Consider the following 21,011-nt stretch of genomic DNA (forward strand, 5'->3'; position numbering starts at 1 on the left):
TGTAGCTGAGGCCCTTTCACAAAAGTCTCGCGAAGCCTGTTCCTCAGGCCCACGGCTCCACTCTCACCCTCTTCCACTCCACCCCTAACCTGCCTTCTCGCTCTCTTTCCAAGTCACAAAATCCTCTACTCAGGTTCTTCAAGAGCGCCTCCTCTCTCCCAGTTCCAAGCTCAAACCGGAACTGGAAGTGTGGTGGGCGGGGCCCGGCGACGGAAAGCGCTGAGGAGCCGAAGCCGGGACTCGGCCGTGGCCCGGGTCGGTCCCGCGCCACGGAGCGCCGGGCGACGGGGCTGCGGGGCTCCGGGCTGAAGGGCGGTGCGCGGGCCGGAGGGCGGGCGCGGCCCCCCGGGCGCCGCGGGGGATCATGTCGACAGCATCCGCCGCCTCGTCCTCCTCCTCGTCTTCTGCCAGTGAGATGATCGAAGCGCCATCGCAGGTCCTTAACTTCGAAGAGATCGACTACAAGGAGATCGAAGTGGAAGAGGTGAGCGAGGCCGAGCCCTGCTGCTCCGCGCTGCCTCGGATCCCGAGCGGGAGGCGGCTTGCTGATGGGCGTCATGGTTGTGGTTGAATCTGTGATTCTCTACCTGATTCATATGTGGTCAGCAGTTCGATTATCCGTAAATAGATTGAGCAAAGTTTGGTGGCTGCGGGATCTCAGCTTGCTGGTGTTAGAGGCCAAGATTGTGTGTGTGTGTGTGTGTGTGTGTGTGTGTGTGTGAGAGAGAGAGAGAGAGAGAGAGAGAGAGAGAGAGAGAGAGAGAGAGAGAGAGAGAACAGACAGAATGACTGACTTCTATGTGACACGAAAGGATGCTCAGGACAGGCTGGTAAAGAGAACGTCAAATGTCTCACGGTGCTTTCCCTGGTCCCGGATTCTTCTTTCTCTGATACCTTAGGATAGTTCTGCCTTATATTGAGCTCATGTAGATGAATTTCACTCTTTAGTAACATAAGTCTGTTATGAAAACATGTTTCAGGAAGCATATTCTGAAGAGGCAAGTAGTGATGATGGTGACAGTCAGAATATAACACTACATCAGAAATCGCTATTAGAAAAAGTGAATAAATTAAATCTTCAGTTGGAAAAGTGTCTTTCAGATTCGCAGTGGGGTCAGTGACTTCTAAGAGTCTTAATATTTACAAAAGAAAAAACTGTATAGCATAACAGTATAAATACTTGGATACTATACTTAAATAGTATAACAGTAGCTAAAGCTTTGGCTAGAAATGCTTTCATGCAGTTACTATGAATTTAATCTTTTTTAAAAAGTACTTTGCTTTTTCTGTACCATAATGTGGAGTTTTTTGAAATCTAGACTGAGTTGTCTTTTTTCTTCATTTTTAAAGTATAGTAAGGTGTTAAAAGTTGCAAGCTAATTAACATTCAATAAATACATCTTTACCTTAGAGGACTACTAAGTCATATCTTTTTATCACAAAAACTAACCAGAGATCAGTGTGTTCATTGAGAAGTCTGTAGGAACAGTGAGGTCTGAGACAGAGAAAGGTTCAGAGTGAGATAGACAGGGCACTGTGTGACTTGGTTTCCTACTACTTTCTGTGTGTTCATTTCCTTAACTGTGAGGTGAGAGTAATTGCTACTTTATCAGTGTGACAAATCCAGTTAAGGAGTATGTGCAGAAAATCCAACATAGTGCTTGACATGTTGTTAGGTAGCAAAGTTCCAGACAGGAAGAGTGACCTGCTTTAAGGTCATATGCTAAAAGAAGGAAAACATTTTATATACCCCCCAACCCCCATTGAAGCTAAGATAAATTCCTTTTTTCAGAATTGGGTAGTTGATCCAGCTTTCACGGATAACATTCTTTTTTAAGACTAAAACTTGAGTGAGTCAGTCTACAAGAATCGCAGTTTTTAAATAAGCATTTACGTGTACTCTTGTGAATTGCTGTCCTTGTAGACTACAAGTTGTTATATAATAATAACTTGTACTTCATGGTCTACCACATGTTTCCACAAACTTACTTTGTTTGATTTTTGCAACCTTAGTTTTTTGCACACTACTTTTTAAAGCTTTCACATTCTTGCCTCATTGGGGCCTGCAAGTTGTTAAGGGAGACAATAATCAATTTGATGCTCTCAGTGCAAAGCTGGTGCATTTTTTAAATTTGTTTTGTCTTAGAACATAGTTTATTTTTATAGTCTCGATTTAATTCAGGCCTTTCTGATGTCAAAACCATTACATAATTTCCATTATAGTCTTCATGTGATCATATTAAACAGATTGTACAGTCAGCGGTCCATCATGGACAGTCAAGAGCTATTTCAACTTACATTCCATCTCTAGTTTAAATCATAAATAGGAAAACAGAAGGATGACCCAACATGAAAACTATTTTACATGCCTTCAGTGTTTTATATGGACAAGTATATCACCTTTTAAATTAAGAAAATAATGCCTTGGTGTAAAACTCAGTATTGGAGTTCTCGCCCTCCATGCTTGAGGCTCTGGTTTCAATCCTCAAACTACAAAAAGTAAAACAGTAAGTTAAGAGAACCACATTATTTATTTCTCAAACAGTAATACAGTGGAATCAGCAATACACAAAGATAATTAAAGCTGTGGGGGGAACATCTAGCTACAGACAGATGTAGGATCATTTAGTAGATCCACATTTCTAAGACAGCAGATGCTTTCGTCATTGCAGTATTAGTACTGTGGCTCTTCACGTTCCTGTCAAATTATATCAGTTCCTGCCTAAGAAATCTACATGGGCACTTAATTTTTTTAAGTCATTCAGTTTTTAGCCTTCTTGTACTTGAGTGAAAAGAGTCAGAACGTAGACTAGATGCCTTGTGGATGGGATGGTTGGTGGAAAATGTACTCGCATTTAGAAAACTAGACACTGTATTGGTTATATCAGAATATACTTAGGAAGGTCATTCACTTTGGAGATCTGTGATTTCTCTCTTAAATTGATAGATTAGACAAAATCATTAGAGATCTACTCCAGTTGTAAAAATAAAATATCTTGTTTCCAACATGTGCTATCTTGTTCTCCACAATAAGTTTAGACATTCTTAGACAGTAGTCATAATCTCCCAGGAAATGTAGTTGGGTAGACAGACAAATGATATCCCCATTTTACAGATACTGACAACTGGTTGTGGAGTTTGGTTTGCTAAAAGCCTCTTGTCTCAGTCAGTGGTCGAGCTGGGACTCTGAACTTTCTCACGAGTCCTCGTTCTTTGTGATAGATTTGCAGTGTCACTGTAGTAGTTCATAGTGGAACCTAATTCTAGGAATGAAGACTCAGAAGTTGGTCCTGCACATTTAACATTTTCTTCTCTGTACAGTACAGCTGAGACTCAATGGAAGAATCCTCAGATTAGTTACTTTCTCAGAATCGCAGTGTTAAACTTGTAGATCTGGACTAGATCAAGCACATAAGCCATGGCCACATCAGCCCTAATAAGTGGAGGCAGGATTGAAGCTGCATGCTGAATAAATTCATTCTCATCGGCTCAAAATAGCACTAGTGAATAATTGTCTTTACACTTGTCCTTCTGCCTTTGTGTTCTTCCTCCAACATGTCACATAACTGGTTCCTTCTTACCATTCAAGTTCCACCACAAATATCCCTTCCTAAGAGAAGCTATCCCCAAGGAACTTGGGACATTGTATTTCTATTGTCCTTCGTGACACCTAATTCTGATTGAATTGTGTACCCATTTCAGACAGATATAAAGTATCTCACCTAAAAGTTCTCTGAGTATTTGTTGAGCTAATAAATAAAATTATCACAGCAAAACTGAGAACTAGATGCATGTCTGATTTTCTAATATGTGGTAAGTCAAGGGTTATTTTACATAATTTGGCTAAGCCAGAATTTACACAAGAAATTAGATCTGACTCTTCCCAGTCTTGATTCTTTCTATTCTGTTATATTTAACAAATATTTATGCTTAGCAGGAGTAGAAGATACTGTAAAGAGCCAGATGCTCTGAGTAAGTCAGTCATTTGTGGACTGTCGCTTAAGTACACAGACTGTATTTATAGGGATCACTTTGTAAAAGAGTCGTAGAATGTTGGCCACAACTAAGCATTTGGCACGTACAACTACTTTTTTACATGTCTGCTTATGTTTTATTGACGAGGCACGGAAAAGGTTTTGTTTTTAAAGCTAAACCATACTAGGATGGAACTGTAGAAAGAAGTTTTAACAGTGACTATAAACTATTAGGTAGCTGATACTAGAAGAGGGCCTGAATAAACTAGTCTATGGATTTGTTAGTTGTGGATATCCAAAAATAATCATAAGTTCTTCTATGTGAAATTGGTGGCCACTGATTTCAGTAGACATTTGGAATGATTACAGTAAAGAGATGGATACGGGGATTATTTGTGCGTCATGTACATGTATGCTAACACATAATCTGACATATCATTTTAAAGGAAAGGCTAGTTAAGTGGGCCAGGTGTTGTATTAGTTGTTTTTACAAATGACAAAATATGACCAAAAACAACTGAAGGAGGAATTTATTGTGGCTTACAGTTCTAGAGAATTAGATGTCGGTGGAGAAGACATTTTATGGAAGGCTTTAAAAGACTAGTAAAGCAAAAACCCGGAGCTACACTTGTGTGTTATCAAATCTGTCTTGTCAGCAGTTCTACTCTGACAGTTTATTAATAGCTATTGAAGCTCTGAATAGTTGGGGACACCACATCCTAACTAATGACTTTAGGGTCTATGCTTTTCTGTCATGTTCCAGATTTCAGAGCTGGGAATCCATTCACACAGTGCATAGAACAGAGCTGCGCTAAGTCAACAGCCATAGTCACTGAACTAAATAAAATGAATTGGAGATGATTGACATAAATCATTTAATAGTAAATAAGCGCACTCTCAGCACAGCTGTTTCCATATGTTTAGTTGCTGGTTTTTAAAGAAATCTTATTTGCATAAAGGAAAAGAGTAATATTTAATACCTAAGGAGTTAGGCTGCCTGTGTGCATGTTAACATCTGTGTAAGTACACCAGTACACACATGTTTGGGGAATCAGAAGTCAGATAACCTCCTGTGTTCTTCCTCAAGTGCCAACAAACCACTTGCTGGCTTGAAACACACCAAGTGGGCTAGCCTAACTGACAGGTGAACTCCAAGGATCTGCCCATCTCTGCCTCCCCAGTGCTGGAGTTATGTGTTTACACCAAATGTTTTATATTTAGCTTCTGGATTTGAACTTGAATCCTCATGCTTTTGGAGCAAACACATTGCCAACTTGAACTAGAAATGAGGTAGCAAATAAAGTATGACTTTATTATTTTCTGATTGTCTCTTCCAGTTCATAAATTCTTACAGTTGTGAAAATTACCTCCATCAGGAAAGTTTTGTTTTACATAATGAGCCTGAGAGACAGGACTTTCTGTAATTACTTTTATACTATTTCATGAGTATGAGTGTTTTGCCTGTATATAAGTCTGAGCACTGTATAGGTGTCTGTTGCCTGCAGAGGGGAGATGAGGGCAGCAGTTCCTGAGACTGGAGTTAGATGGTTGTGAGTGCAGGAACGAAGCCTAAGTGCTTTGAAAAAGCAGCTGGAACTGTTAACTGCTGAGCCACCTCTCCGTCCCTAGAAATAGACTTTCTTAACCAATGAGTCCTATAATGGCAAGAGTCTACATGGTTTGGTCATTTCATAGGAATGAAATAAAACTCATTCTGTTGTGTAGATATTGTAGGATGTGTGGCCCATTATAGAACAGGTGAAGATACAGTGTGTTAATACAGTGAAAGATAGAGTCACACTTGAAGTTCATTTGCAGTTCTTTACTAGCATTTGATTATGGCTCGAGTTGTAATAAACTCTCTCCAAATAAAGTTTCTCCAGAATGTGGGGGTTTGGATTAATTAGAAAAATAAAGCAATTTGCAAATCTTAATAAGATCAAGGGAAATGTGATCTGCTGAAAAGAGAACTTATGAATTTCTGAATTGGCAGAGACAATTACAAAATGGAGTCAGTGTTTAAATATTTATTTATTTGCCCTCAAGTGTACTCATTCTCACCACAAACACATAGAGATTAGGAAGCGACTTTCAGGAGTGAGTTCTTGCCTTTCTTTTTATTTGAGACCGTCTCTTTCTCTTTCTGTTGCTCTGTTGCACATGTCTAGGCAGTTATCTTCTCTCTGCTCCCGTCTCACTGTAGGAGTGCTGGGTTACAGTGTATACATGCCACTGCATCTTGCTTTTTGTGTGGGTTCCAGGATTGAACTTGGGCTGCCCAGAGAGATGGCTCACTGGATAAAAGCACCAGCCATGTAAGCTGCGAGTTGGTATTTAACATTTACTAGTTAATAACCTTATTAGTGCCTTAGTTACTTTTCTATTGCTGTGAAGACACACTCTGATCAAGGATCTTCTAAGAATGTACCGGGAGACTGCTTACAGTTTCAGAGGGTGAGCCCATGACCATTGTGGTGGGGAGCACAGCAGCAGGCAGGCAAGGCATGGTAGCTGAGGGATTACAATCACAAATAGGGGAGAGGAGGGAGAGAGACTTTTAAAACCTCATCCCAACCCCACCCCCAGTGACACTCCTCCAATAAGGCCACAGCTTCTAATGCTTCTCTAAACAGTTCCACCAGCTAGGGACCAAACATTCAAATATATGAGCCTATGGGAACCCAAACACTGGTCCCATCATATCATAACGCAAAACACACTTAAAATCAACTTCAAAGTCCTCAGAGTCTTTCACAGTCTCAACACTGTTTAGAAGTCCAATCTGTGTTCTGATACTCAAGGCATTCTCAAATTATATATACAGATTACAAGTTCCAACATACAGAGGCACCGAGGATATATAACTATCTCAAAGGGGAGGAAAGGACATAATGAAGAAGTTTGTAACAAAACAATACTGAAACCCACCTGGGCAAACTATACATCCTGTAGCTCATGTTCCATGTCAAAGGGCTCTTGATTCCACAACACACTTGTCTCTCTTGGGCTGTCTCCACTCCCTGTTTGCATTATCTCTCCCTCAGCAGTCAGTCATTTCACAGCTCCAGCATCTTGGCATCTCCATCACAGTATATGTCTCACACAGTGGCCTTTCTGAGCCTTTGTTGCAGGGACTCCTGCCACACACCTGATGTTCTGGCTTTCCTTAACTCAGAGGATGATTCCACACTCCCTTTACTGTATTGTTCCTGACTGAATCCTGGCTGAAGCTGTCAAGTTCTGCTCCGGGTTTGGGATGGAACCTGTCCCCCTGCAAGAATTACATTGGCATAAGCTTTGATTTGTTGATATTTTGCTTTATTGAACATGCTTTTCTTAGCATTAGGATATTTCTTAGGCATTTCCTTTTTTGCTAGTTGCCCTGAGGGCACCACTCTCTTAATTCCATTTCTAAGCAGGCCACTCCTTATCTCTTTCTACAAGCCAAACACAAGCCAAACCTCCTTCTATTTCCTAGTGCACTCTTTTCCCCTCAAACTGCATTTTGTATTTTTTTCCTTGCTTGCTCTTTTTCATTGTAGACCTGCATAAGAGGGGTCTAGTAACCACACAACTGAGTCAACACTAGACAGTCTTGCAGTCTCCTCCTCCAATGACATTAGTCCAAACTCTTCAATTTAATGTCAGGTAGATTCGTGGGACAAAGGTAAACCAGCCACAGGCTTTGCCAGAGTATCACAACAATTGTAATTTATACAAGAATGAGTTTATTGGGTGATTGCTTACAGTTTCAGAGGGTGAGTCCATCATGGCAGGAAGCTTGGCAGCAGGCTGGCAGCTAACATAGCTTGGGATCAGTAGCTGAGAACTTCCATCTTAACCACAAGTTGGAGAGAAAGAGAGATGGAGAGGGAGACTTGGGTGGGTGGGGTGTGTGGCACAGAGAGAGAAGGGTTGCTGGGCTTGGCTTTTGAAACCTCAAACCCAACAACTTCACCCCTACCCACTCCTGGTGACACATCTCTTCTAGTCCTCCTTAGCCCAAACAGTTCCACTGACTAGGGACCAACCATTCAAATACTTGAGCCTATGGATCTAGGCTATTGTCATTCAAACCACTGCAAATACCTACAACTTGAGAAGTCAGTTTTCAGTGTATCCAGAGCTGAGGTTGGATATACTGAAGTTCCCACCTGGATGAGAAGGTGACTTGGGAGTATGAAGTCATGAGATTAGACTGAGGAGGGGGCTCAGACATAACCTAAAAAGTAGCAGAATCTAAGAGCTCAACGGAGGAAAAAGAGTTGGTGAAAAAGACCAAGATGAAATTATTCTTAATTGTTCTTCTAATGATTAACACTGGCTTCAATTCTTGGTTACTGTAAACAAACATTTCTTTTCATCCCTGACTGATTGTTTCTTTGAATTCATTCCAGAGGTCCAGTTGCTGTGTCAGATTGTCACTCTTGTTTTCATGTAGTGATAGGATATTTCTCCACTGGTGAAGTGAGACAACTCAAGGCACATTAGATTATATACAGGCAGGTTTGTTCACTTGCCCCAAGGACCAAAGCCAAGGAAATCACCATGGGAAGAGAGAAGGAGGGTAGAGGGAAGAGAAAGAGAGAAGGAGAAAGAGCCTCAAGGAGGAGAGCAGAGTATGCCTGGGGGACTGAGGGATGCAAGGAGAACCTGGAGACCAGGTCTGCTTTGCTATGTAAAATATGCACCTCTGTCCCTTGCCCCTGGGGTGGAAACCAAACAAGTGCCTTGATACATATTACTGTCACATAGAACAGGGGCATCCAAGGTTGCTTCTTCATACCTGTCAAAGTAGTGCTCCTGTCTGCTTGGTCATCGGTTATACTCTCAGCAAATGCCCAGTTGTCCTTCATGTGGCCTTTCTGTATCAAGTGGGCCTTTATCCCATGACGTTGGGTTCTAAGAGGAAGGAAATGGAAATTGCTAAAGCTTCTTGAGCCCTGGTTTTGAAGTTCCAGAAAGTTCACTATACTATTAATAAAAGCAGTTCTTGACTGACTTGACTCAAGGGCAGAAGCTGTGAACTCCTCAGTAGAGCAGTGGTAAAGATAGACAAGGACAGAAAAGATTGAGAGCAGATGTCTTTGGAGACCCTCCCCTTTGTGTGCAAGCTTCTATCATCCCAGTCACTCCTGTTTCTGAAAGGGTGGAAACCTTTTATAAATCCCTTCTCCAACAGTTAACCTGTTGAATGTAATGCTTTGAAAAATAGATGGTTGCGAGTCATAGCTTATTTTCTACTTCCAACAGGCTTCCTCTGGTTTGATACTGTCAGTTTAGCTAAAGAACATTCAGTTCTTCAAAAACAGCAGCTGGATATACTAGGTACTCAAATATTTCAGGATTAAAGAAATGCAGTTTGCAATTCAGTTTTAACACTAAAGAAAGACCTTTCTTCATGCTTCCTGACTTGGTTTTCCCCTTGGCTATCATCGATCCTCAGAAAGTCAGCTGCACTTTGGATTAAGGTCATTTCAGGTCTCAACCCTCCCTGCAGTAGCCTCCTTCCTGTGGTCAGACTTGAATTTCACTTATCTTGCTCCTTTCGCAAGATTTTTTCAGAATCATTGTCATGTTCAATTGGGTCCAAAGTAGCCTAGGGTAAAGCCTCCTCTATGTGTTCTTTATCAGTGTTCTTATGCCTCTGTAGCTGCCTGTGTTTATAGAGCACATTCTGTGATGCTGTCTGCCTCTGCTAATCTAAGGGAAGAGTTGGGGGAGGGAAAGTTGGAACTGCTTTCTACCATTGAATCTCAGCCTGGTAGGGAAAGAGAGGCTACTGAGGTCTTTAAATGTAGTGTAACTCCTTGCCTTTGGCATTCTTAAATGTTTGTTTTTTTTTTTTTAAAGTGTTAGAAAAAAGAAATTTAAGTAGTCTTGTTGTATAGCCATGGATTTCTTCCCTGCTTCATTTTCATCTCACAAAAAGTCAGTTCTTACACACATATACATATACATATATATTTTTTTGCTTTTTACTTCTAACAGCTAATATTTTACTCCTAATAATGCCATAAGAAAAAATGAAGTCTTTATGATCTAAAGAAATATAAATCTTTAAGCACTGGCTCCATGCTTTTTAACTGACTCCTGTAAAACTATGACAGTTATTTCTATCAGACATTTCAGCAACCTTGACAACTTGCCTTCCTGTGTTATCATTTAGGACCTGTTAACTTCGCTGTGTATACGAAATAATTTATGGTTCAAATAAGAATGGAGATTTCTTGAGGCCATGGGTTCTCAGATGGGAATGTGTCCATTTTTATTTCAGATTATTTTGTGAAATTGATTTCTCACAGCAAAAGAGTTTATCGTGTATTTGTTCGCTCATATTTAGTTACCCTGGTTTTAAGTTGAAAGCTCAGAGTGAGTTGTCATTTCATCACTAGGTGGCACCTGTAGATCACAGATGGTCATGCATACTCGACGCAGTTATGACAAGTACAGAATCCATAAACACAAATAACACTGGGATCGGATGTTCTTTAGAATGCTAGGTACTAGTTACCCAGATTAATCTGTGGGCTCATGATTGAAATGTATTCAACTGCTTTATAATCATTCATTCATAGTTAATAATACTATTAATAGGTAGACTGATCTGTGTGTATCATCTAGGTTGATTATGACCGTGAAGTTGAAACCTTGTAGGACCTGTTTGCTGCTAATTTCCTGTGAGAAAAATGAGTGCTTTGGCTCCTTATATTAATTCAAACCCAACTCTGAGCACTTAATGTTTTATAAAGTTTATGGAAGTACCTGATTCTATAATCCCCTATAGATACACTTATCTCCATAGATAAGAAGGAAAATAACTTAGGAACTTAAGTGAGGAATAGACACTCACTAAGAAAAATATAAGCATCTCTGCTTTACTACCAAGAAAAAAGCTCAGATGTTAATTTACCTAACAGAGTGAGCAGGGCACCTAGCAGTAAGCATGAGTATAAAGACAGACACATTCAAACTCAAGCCAATTCCCCGGTCTTCTTAAAGTAACTGTATGCTGAGTATAAATCACCAGTGTTAGTTTCTTGTTGAGGCTTGGAGAACATGATGGTCCCTGGGTGGCCAAGACCAGGACATGGAAAAAGTCTCCAAAAGAGCCAGGCTTACTTGTGACTTTGCATATAAGCAGCCTTGTTACCTTTAAGCTGAGTATAGACCATAGCATGTGTTGACAGTTCTGAGCTGTAGGTTTCAGATCCTGCCTTCAAATACTTTCTTAGTGTGTAATGTAAGTTGCAACCCTATGTCTGCTTACCTTTAAAATGGAAAAAGATTACTTAGCTAATCTGTGAAAAACACACCAAGCTGTGCCCATCTTATGGTGAGCATTGAATATGAGAAGCATTCTTACTGTTTTATACAATTTATGAAATAGAATTGGAGCCATGGCTAGCTAGTTAACATACCCCGGGTTACAGCTCTTGCCCGAGTGCATTCCCTTTTCCCTTGTGAAGTGATCCAGTGTAGATTTTGAAGAACAACTGTTTGATCACTCTAGCTATGCCCAACTTTGTTATTGAGTTTTATATAAGTTTGTCTTAAGTGAAGTCACACCAAGGGAGCACATAACTGATTCCTGGTGTATGAAGTATGTCATGCATGTTAGAACCACTGGCATTCTAGTGTTGGGCTACCTACCATTAACTGTTTGTTACCTGTGTAGAGCTGAGAGAGTGAGTTTCCTTGTTTAAAACCATGTATTTTATGTGTAACATGTGGAGAACATTAGCACCTCCTCTTTACGCTGTGTAAGAGGGATGTGGGCAGAGTACTCTCGATGCCCACTAGTGAAAAGAATATAAAAATATAGTGAGTAGGGGTGGACTTTTGCTTAAGGAAAGGGTCTTCTCATAGCACTTAGATACATAGGAGGTGGGACATTGGAGATGAAGATGCTTAACTAGTGCCCTCCACAGTACAGTGGTTTTGATCTGACAGATACCAAGCTAATTTTCATTTTTGTTTTTTATTGCTTTTAAAAATACTTGGATTTTTACAAATATTTTTAAAAATAGAGGTGCTTGATAGAACAGTGTGCCCATGTGAGAGCCATTGGTTTTAGCAATAATGTTTTAAAAGTAGTAAGCTAATGATCTATCATAAAACTGACCCATGTGAATTGTGATTTATTGATTTTTGTGAATTTACCCAGTTGCCAGCCATCATAGTCAACTTTGAAGCACATCATCACCTTGGCAGGATGCCATTCACATTAATTCCATTTTTATCCTTATCCCAAGGCAGCCACTGATCTGCTTGCTGTCCCTAGATTTTCTCCTAGGCATTTTATAAATGGACACTGTAATATGAGGTATTGGGAGTCATTGTACAGACAGTAACAAATCTTATGTGTCATTTGTAGTGGGCCTTTTATCATATGTATCTTTAGCCTTTCTCCATTCTCTACCCCAATTGATTATTTGAAAGCTGATTTTAATTTCTTAAAATATTATATGTTCTTTTTTATTTTTATTTTTCTGAACCATTTCTCAATCATCGTGCCTTTAATTTTCTACTGTGATTAAAAATTGCCTTATGTCTTGTATCTTTTTTATTTTTGCTTTAGAACAAAGAGGTTGATTTCAAAGATTAAAACTGCATTTTATCCTCAGTTTAATGAAAAACTCATTCTTAGCAAATTCAGATAATTGTGGTTTCTAAACCTTTGATGAGACTTAAAACTGGCTATGTCATATTGAACTTGGTCCGCTTCTGATTTTGGGGGTTTTCTGTTTGTATGTTAACTCAGGTTGTCGGAAGAGGAGCTTTTGGAGTAGTTTGCAAAGCTAAATGGAGAGCAAAAGATGTTGCTATTAAACAGATAGAAAGTGAATCTGAGAGGAAGGCTTTCATTGTGGAGGTAAGCTGAGATGTCATTTCTATCCAGTAATTCTTCACCAGAGATAATATAGTGTTTCTCAATTTTCATTTTTCTGTGTACATAAACATCAACAGTTTGATTGAACTGAAAGTAGTGCCTTCGTAGGAATGTTTTTCATTTTTTTGCTTTAAATTTTGGTTAAAAGTTATTAGGGGAAAGTGGATTTACATGAATAGCTCCATGAATTCAAGTGCAGTCACCCATGGACTCCAAATATATTTCAAGATATCTTATCTTAATCTTAAAGTGGTATTCTCTCCCGTTACCTAAAGTTAAGAATCTCTTAGAATGTTGTAGAAATAGTCACCTTTCTAGTGAGAAACTACTCCACACACTTAGATTAATAAGGAAAAGCTCTTTACTGAAAAAGTGTGGCCAGCTGTGGCTAACACCCAAAGAGGGGCAAACTCAAATCAAAGATTTTACTAACTTAAATACACTTTAGGCTTATGCATTCCACATATTCTGTCATCCTTAAATCTCTTTTAGGTCTTGGCCCCAGCTTACACTTTGAAAAATATAACAGAGATAGGAGACTGCAAGTCTGGCCCCTTACACAGGTGGGAGACTTGTGTAGCACCAGAATTATTTTAATAACTAGTGTTTTCTTTCCAAATGGTTGTTATCTAGGGTCTTCTTGCCCATCTGGTAGAATTATGAGATTCTACCAGAAGAGAACTGGGGACTTTGTCAACCTAGGACTTAACATTAGTCGTGATCTTGTGCTGCCCCTTGAGTGGCCAGTTAGGGGCTTGTTCTTTGGGGATGAGCGATGGCGCAATGGCGAGTGAATCCTGGTGAGCAATATTTACATGATAGCAAAGTATTTTCACCCATCACTCACAGGTCTAGTTAGCATACTGCTTAGCTTGGGCTATTTTGGAGGCAGCAGTGCCTTAAAGTTTACTGTCTCCTAGGAGTTAAACCCTTTATAGCATCAGCTTTAAAATGTTGAGTTTCTTCTACATAACAGATTTGTGAAGTTAATCATGTTGCTCCTCTTGTTTTTGTTGCTTGTTTAAGATTTGGCTCTAGGTCTGCTGGATCAGTTATTACTAATCACTAGTTTGTCAACTTCCAAATGGTGTACTGTTACCTCATTGCAGAGTCTCTTCATCCTTCTGCGTTGATGCTTTACAAACAACAACAAAAGCCTCACCTATTTATGAGACTCAGAGAAAACAGAAACAAATGCTTGAATAATATGCTATGTGAAGTTAGTTTTGAGTTTTACCAAGGTGGAATATGTTTATATACAATAAATATAAAATAGTAATAAGTTACATGACATAACATTTTTTAAAAAAGAATCAGCTATTTTTCTGTTAAGGATGAAAAATCCATGAATACCAACTGGAAGAAAACTGTCAAGTGGCATATGATAAAAAAGGTTGAGAGACCTTTCTGCCTTACTGAGCTTTACATGAGCCAGTAGCATGTGACTATGAAGAGAAGAAGGAGAAAGCAGGGCAAAGACAGAGGATGAGAGAGAGAAAAAGAGAGAGACAGAGGGAGAGAGGGAAGGAGGGAGGGAGACAGAGAGACAGAGAGAGAGAGAGACAGAGAGAGCACGTATGAGCTGGGGACAAGCCTCAGCGTAATTACTGGCTCAGGGAAGGTTAAACCAGAAGTTGTACTGGGGATTGACTTGGGATATACAGTGGACTGAAGCTAGAACCTAAGACATATTAGTTAAATGCTCTACAACTGAATGACTCCCATACCCCCAAGCTCTCTGCAGTAACTACAAGACAGAAAATGGAATTAGAGGCAGCTATTCAGAAAGAGTATGTATTTCATGTCAGATAAACAGAAGTTCAAATCTGACCTTAGAGTCTTTAACAGCTGCTTTGTCCTCACTGAACTTCAAGGTCTCATATTTAAAATGGAAGTTATAGTACCTATCTTTCAGAGTCTGAAGACATCAGGAATACATGCAGAATAGGTAAATTGATACCTGTAGGAAAGTACCACAGCTTCTGGTGTAAGTGACTCCGTCAGTACTGGAACTGAAATGGTGCCTTGAGCTATTTTCCTGTTTATCCTGGCTTGTTCTTAACTCCCGTTACAGTACTTTTTGCACGGTTTAATGATCTCTCTGTCTTCATACATTTGATTAGATCTGTGTCCCCACTTGGACTGTAGGATAGAGATTCCCAACAGGTACTGGGGATTGCCAGTGCCTGTGGCCATAGCGCTTGTTACCTGGTAACAGAAGTTACTGAACGATTTAAACAAATTTTCTATATGACAGTAAGATTTGAACAGCATGGTAACATAAGCACCTCAAAAACGAGCACTTTTTAAGGATCCATTCTTTGTTACAGCTCCGGCAGTTGTCACGTGTGAACCATCCTAATATTGTAAAGTTGTATGGAGCCTGCCTGAATCCAGTAAGTGTCCCTCTTCATCTCCCTATAGGAAACAGTGGCAAGTGTATCAGTTTATATAATTTGTGAAGCTGTTTTGATCTGTTCAACTGTAGTTTTATTTCTGAAAATAATTCCTACATTTTGTTTGCTTCTAGCCCTAACAAAGCAGTATGTTGGTGTTGTCGTCTCAGGTACCTTTTAGCCTTGGCCACACCAATTTATAATGCGCCTTCATGTTGAGTTAACAACAATTCTCAAAACTAATTTAATTTCCAGAAAAAATGTAATTTGTTCTTCTGAATTTTTACCTTCCCCACCGATGAACTGTGTAATTGCTGACCAAGACAGATCACCTGACACTCCTGTGTCACCACTCATCTTATTTCCTTAGCTAACCTGACAGTGGCCAGTGAAGGGCCAACAAGGGAAGTTTTCAGTCCTTTCCCTTTCCTGTTCTCTGCCCTGTAACTGCCTACCTGTAAGCAGTCAGTGGGTTCTGCTTCTTATACTAGAGCCCATCTGAGTAAAACCTGTGCTGTCGTGGAGTAGTGCATACCACTCTCTGTCCTCCTCACTAACCTAGGTAAACCCATACCTCACCTCGTTATAAGACTTGATGTCCTAGAACATAGCTTTACTAGCATTGGGCCTCAAAAGGTCTTATAATTCTATTTTGTTCTCCAAAAGCTTGTGATACACTTTATATATTAATATACATTATAATATGCTATATTATATATGTTAGTATATTATAATATACGACATAAATTTTATATAATATATTGTATTTTATTATACATGATGATAGATTTTAATATAGTAATATTATATAACATACAGTAATCCTATGCTAATTTTAGCAGGCACCTAGAAGACAAGTTCTTTGATCACAAATGCGTGTTCCTTCTGTTAGTGCCATTCACAGAGTAGGAGCCAAAAGAATTATTTTCAGAACAGTCAGGCAGTTGAACTAAGTTATCAGCAGGGAGAGCCCACCAATGTTGCCACTCCAGTAAATTCTAGCATGTATTTCCTTTAGGTATGTCTTGTGATGGAATATGCAGAGGGAGGCTCATTGTATAATGGTGAGTATCAGCTAAACCTGCTTTTACCTAGTAGATTGAAGGAATTAGAAAGCTTTTAAGAAGAACTAAATTACCTATTGTTAGTCACAATTTATCTTCAGAGTTCTCAGAGGAAGTCATTTTGGTTTTTCGGTTTGTTTGTTTGTTTGTTTGTATGTTTTTGCTTTCACTGCTAAGATCTTAGGGCAAGAAAGATGTATGACATTTATATAAATTTTTGAGTTAATATATTATGTTCAAAGTTTGTGAAGTAACAATTTTTTAAATTGATTTTAAAGTATGTGTATGTAGACTCTCCCTTCTGGCTTTTTAGTTTTGAGCCTTCATTTTAGAAGTCTTTGACTATATACTTCATATCACCATGCTTTATGGTGCTTCCTTTTCAAAACATAAAACGGTGAAAACAAACTTCACACAATATTTTAGATTTCTACTGTCTCAGTTACTTTCCTATTGTGACCATGACCAAGGCAACTCAATAGGAAAGAGTTTAATCAGGCTTTCAGTTTCAGAGGGTGGGGAGCAAGCATGTTAGCTGCAGCAATTAATAGCTTGCATCTCTATCCAAAAGCTGGAGGCAGAGAGCACACTGGGTGTGGCTGAGTCTTAATCTCAAAGTCCACCTCCACTGACATGCTTTCTCTAGCAAGGCCACACAGCACAATCTTTCCCAAACACTTTTCCATCTTACGGAGGCCAAATTTTCACACATGATTTTATTGGGCCATTCTCATTCAAACTACCAGTGTTAACACACACACAAAAACCTTTTGTCCTGGTATTACCCTTGTGGAACAAAGCTCTCACCTTAAAAATACTTACAAATTTCATGTATGTGTGAATTGTTCCAGTGACTTTTATAAAATTGATAGCATTTGCTTTTAAGTTGCCATTATTTTACATATACATTTAATATACCCACTTCTGTGTATTCTTCATTGTTGATTTGTGTCTGGTGCTCTCATTTTATTTGAGAGAACTGCTACTTTCTTAGCTGCTATAGACGGGGACAGTTGTAAGCATCTGATATGGCCATCTTGTCTCAGTACTGTTTCTCTCTTCCACACTCAGAATGAATAGGATCACTTATCATTTATGTGCTTGTGTGAAAGAGAATATCAATTTTAAAATGTATGATAGTATGTACTAATTTTATTTGAATGACCATATGGAGTTATCTACTAAATTTTCATTTAAATTTCTTTTTTTTTTTTTAAATCCTAGAGAAGATTTAAAAGTGGGACTGGAATATTTGTAAAAGAATACTCGTTCGGGTGTTTTGATAGTCCTTGCGTTTGTATTGTTTCATGTTATAAGCAATAAAGTTCTTTTTAGTTTGTCGTGCCTTTCTCTTGCAGTGCTGCATGGTGCTGAACCATTGCCTTACTACACTGCTGCTCATGCCATGAGTTGGTGTTTACAGTGTTCCCAAGGAGTGGCTTATCTGCACAGCATGCAGCCCAAAGCTCTAATTCACAGGGACCTCAAGCCTCCAAAGTAAGTTCTAGCAGGGTGACACTGGCTTCTCTCCTCTTGCCACCCCTAATTCAAGGTAATTGTTGCTTTTGACTTTCCCTTTTCTCTTCCCTTCTTGCTTACAATGTTATTTTTTACTTACTTTTGTCATCTCGCTGTATATCTAAACTTATATTTTAGAATGTTGTCTATGGGGGATGTTTTTATTAATGCCAACTTTACATTGTAATGATTAGAATCTGTTAGCCTGTAAGTCCCAATTTGTACCTGCAGTATATAAAATTGTTCCTGCTTAGTCTTCTGAGAACAGAGTCAAGTCTTGACTACTATTCCTGCTGCATTCCTAACAGGAGCAGGGTCTGCACATGGGAGACACAGTGCAGACCTGTGCTGGTGGCCTTGCTGCGTTCCTAACAGGAGCAGGGTCTGCAGATGGTGGACATGGTGGAGAACTATGCCATTGGGGTGCTTGTTCTTAGAGAGGGAATAAAAGCATTTCTGAATCTGAGTACAGGTGTAAGCAGTGCAGATTTCTCCATAGCAACTGAGAATCCTGACACTTCAAAAGACGCTTTAGAAAGGTGGAGTAACAAGAATCTGAACAGGAACAGTGAGATGATAGGAATTTTGTTGTTGAATTGCATACATACAAGAGTTGAAATATGACAGGAGTGTTTGATAGTATAGCATTATGAATAGGGGCATATCTGCTTATTGTAATTACACTGAATTAAAAGAGAATTAATTTCCTAGATCTCTAGTTAGAGTTCAAGTAGAACATTACATACAAGAAATTAATAAGATATGTAATTACAATGTGTTTTTATTTATTTCTTTTGAATGTTTCTACCGTGTAGTTATGCACATTTTATAATCTATCTCTATCTCTGTTTATTATCAAAAGTAAAACTTTGTAAGCAAAAGGATGCTATTTAGTAATTGTATTTGAGTCATAGCACCTAGAAAGCTGAAGTTCTGAAACATTCCTAGCATTTATTAGACTGTCTTGATAAATATAGGAGATTCATACTACCCTCCCCCACCACATACACACACATTCTAAATTCAGAAACAATTTTGAGATTAAACATTAAAAAATCTTCAAAATGAAGACATAAAATAAGAAGCATTATCTTCAGCTATAGCTCAGTGGTAGAACATTTGTCTCACACACACAGGATCCATCATTCAATTTCCTATACTGCAAAACCAAACCAGTACTATTGGTTTCCTTCTGTATTGGTGTATTTTACTTTATCCTCAATTAGATTATTTGTCCTATGGAATAGTGTTGTTCTGTTAGTAATAAATGTTTAATAAATACCATAGCGCTACACTGCAGAAACCACAGAGCTCAGTAAAAGGGACGTTTGGTCAGGCACTGTCATGGAACTATAGATGAAGACATCAAAATATGAATATGATGTTCTCCCCGAGTTCTCTAGGTTACAGCCTTTTAATTTTTGCTGATATTCCTTCAGATATTAGTCTATTACAGTGACCAAGAAATGTTTTATAAAAAGTTTAATAATAGCACTTGTTTAGCTTAGCTTTTTCCAGTTCCATTATCATTTTTGTTTTCTTATAAAATCAAATACTGACTTTGTGAATTTTGAATTTTTTTATAATAGCTTGCTGCTGGTTGCAGGAGGGACAGTTCTAAAAATCTGCGATTTTGGTACAGCTTGTGACATCCAGACACACATGACCAATAATAAAGGGAGTGCCGCGTGGATGGCGCCCGAAGTGTTTGAAGGTACAATCACAGAAGCATGGTGTGCTTGCTACTACTGTGCCTTAGTGCTTGTGAATCCAGGGTGTGTTTATAACTCTGCATATAGTGTCACTTCTACAGGGTCCTAAGTGAGTAGAGCCTAAGATCCCAAATTTTATGTCAGAATTTAAATTGACATCTTCTGTGCAGAGTCACACGTCTGTATAGCCCATCCTCACTACTCACAGACTGTGTAATTGAGAACCTATCTACTTGATCACCTTTGGTTGAGATGCTTTCAGAACTGTTCAGAAGCAAGGAGCTCATGTACAACAGTCCACATTTTGAGTCATACACAGCACTCTCCAGCCTTGTTTCCCTGGTAAGGTAAACAACTTATTCAGAGCCATGCTTTCCCTTTTTATGAGTGGTCATGGTGGTTTTGCTACCTAAGTACAAGAAGGCTTTGAACATGTGAGAAGCATGAACATACGTGTTAAAGGGTATTTTCTCAACATGCTTCAGACTGCCGTGAGTGGGAACTAGTTAACCAGTGAAGTGTTAGGTGAAGTGTCCTTAAACCCACACAGAGACCCAGGTGAAGATATTGGTTAGTTGATAAATGTTCATGAACAAAGGCACATAGGAACCTAGCCCTGTATCTCCCCTAGGAGCAGTGGTTCAGAGATTATTAGTGGATTGTATACGCCCAAAATAAGTAAAACCTGTACCTTTGCTCTGATTTGCTATCAGTTAAAAAGAGCACTACAGCTTAAATCAGCATGCCTTAAAAAGATCACGTCACAGATAAGGTACTAAGGTCTACCAGTAAAAGGTAAGCTAACGGTCGCTTTCTTTTACACCTTCATAGCTCACTCAGAATTCATAAGATTAGTCTGTATATTTAAGTTTTATATGAAAATGTCAAATTCTTTTTTAAGTGAGAGACATTGAGCTAAAGAAATGGGCTTTGAGTGAATCTTCATCTGTATGAATGCCATAATACTCAAACTGCACTCAAGAATTGGGCTTTCCTGTTTTACTTTTTCCCTTTTTTGTTTTCTTTTGTTTTGTTTTTGATGTACGTGAGTATAGTGTTGCTGTCTTCAGACATAGCCGAAGAGGGCATCAGATCCCATTATAGATGGTTGTGAGCCATCATGTGAGTGCTGGGAATTGAATTCAGGACCTCTGGAAGGGCAGTCAGTGCTCTTAACCAGCCCAGTTGTTGGTGAATTTTAAACATTTTTATTGTTTTATGTTTAGCCATTTCAGAGAAAGAGGGAAATGCCATGTAGCTTGTCACTTGACTTTAAGACTATTGTTCCCTGAAGTCTAATTACAAAGTGTTGGACTAGAGACAGGCAGATTTCTTTGAGTTCGAGGCCAGCCTCATAATAAGTTCTAGAACAGCAAGGGTATACAGAGAGACCCTGTCTCAAAATAAATAGATAGATAGATAGATAGATAGATAGATAGATAGATAGATAGATA

The 21,011-nt window shown here is 39.0% G+C and overlaps 1 protein-coding gene across 2 annotated transcripts in view; it reads left to right on the forward strand.

Moving 5' to 3' along the window:
• Positions 1 to 360: 360 nt before the first annotated feature.
• Positions 361 to 21,011, forward strand: part of Map3k7 (mitogen-activated protein kinase kinase kinase 7) — a 58,007-nt gene continuing 37,356 nt past the window's right edge. For both annotated transcript variants that reach the window (XM_028780213.1, XM_028780214.1), the window contains exons 1-6: positions 361 to 484; positions 12,739 to 12,849; positions 15,198 to 15,263; positions 16,282 to 16,327; positions 17,686 to 17,824; positions 19,435 to 19,559. In XM_028780213.1, coding sequence (XP_028636046.1) covers positions 365 to 484; positions 12,739 to 12,849; positions 15,198 to 15,263; positions 16,282 to 16,327; positions 17,686 to 17,824; positions 19,435 to 19,559 — 607 coding nt within the window. In that variant the 5' untranslated portion in view covers positions 361 to 364. The remainder of the gene's footprint in view (positions 485 to 12,738; positions 12,850 to 15,197; positions 15,264 to 16,281; positions 16,328 to 17,685; positions 17,825 to 19,434; positions 19,560 to 21,011) is intronic.

The sequence above is a fragment of the Grammomys surdaster genome, unplaced genomic scaffold, assembly GCF_004785775.1.
Source record: "Grammomys surdaster isolate TR1022 unplaced genomic scaffold, NIH_TR_1.0 97, whole genome shotgun sequence".
NCBI lineage: Eukaryota > Metazoa > Chordata > Mammalia > Rodentia > Muridae > Grammomys > Grammomys surdaster.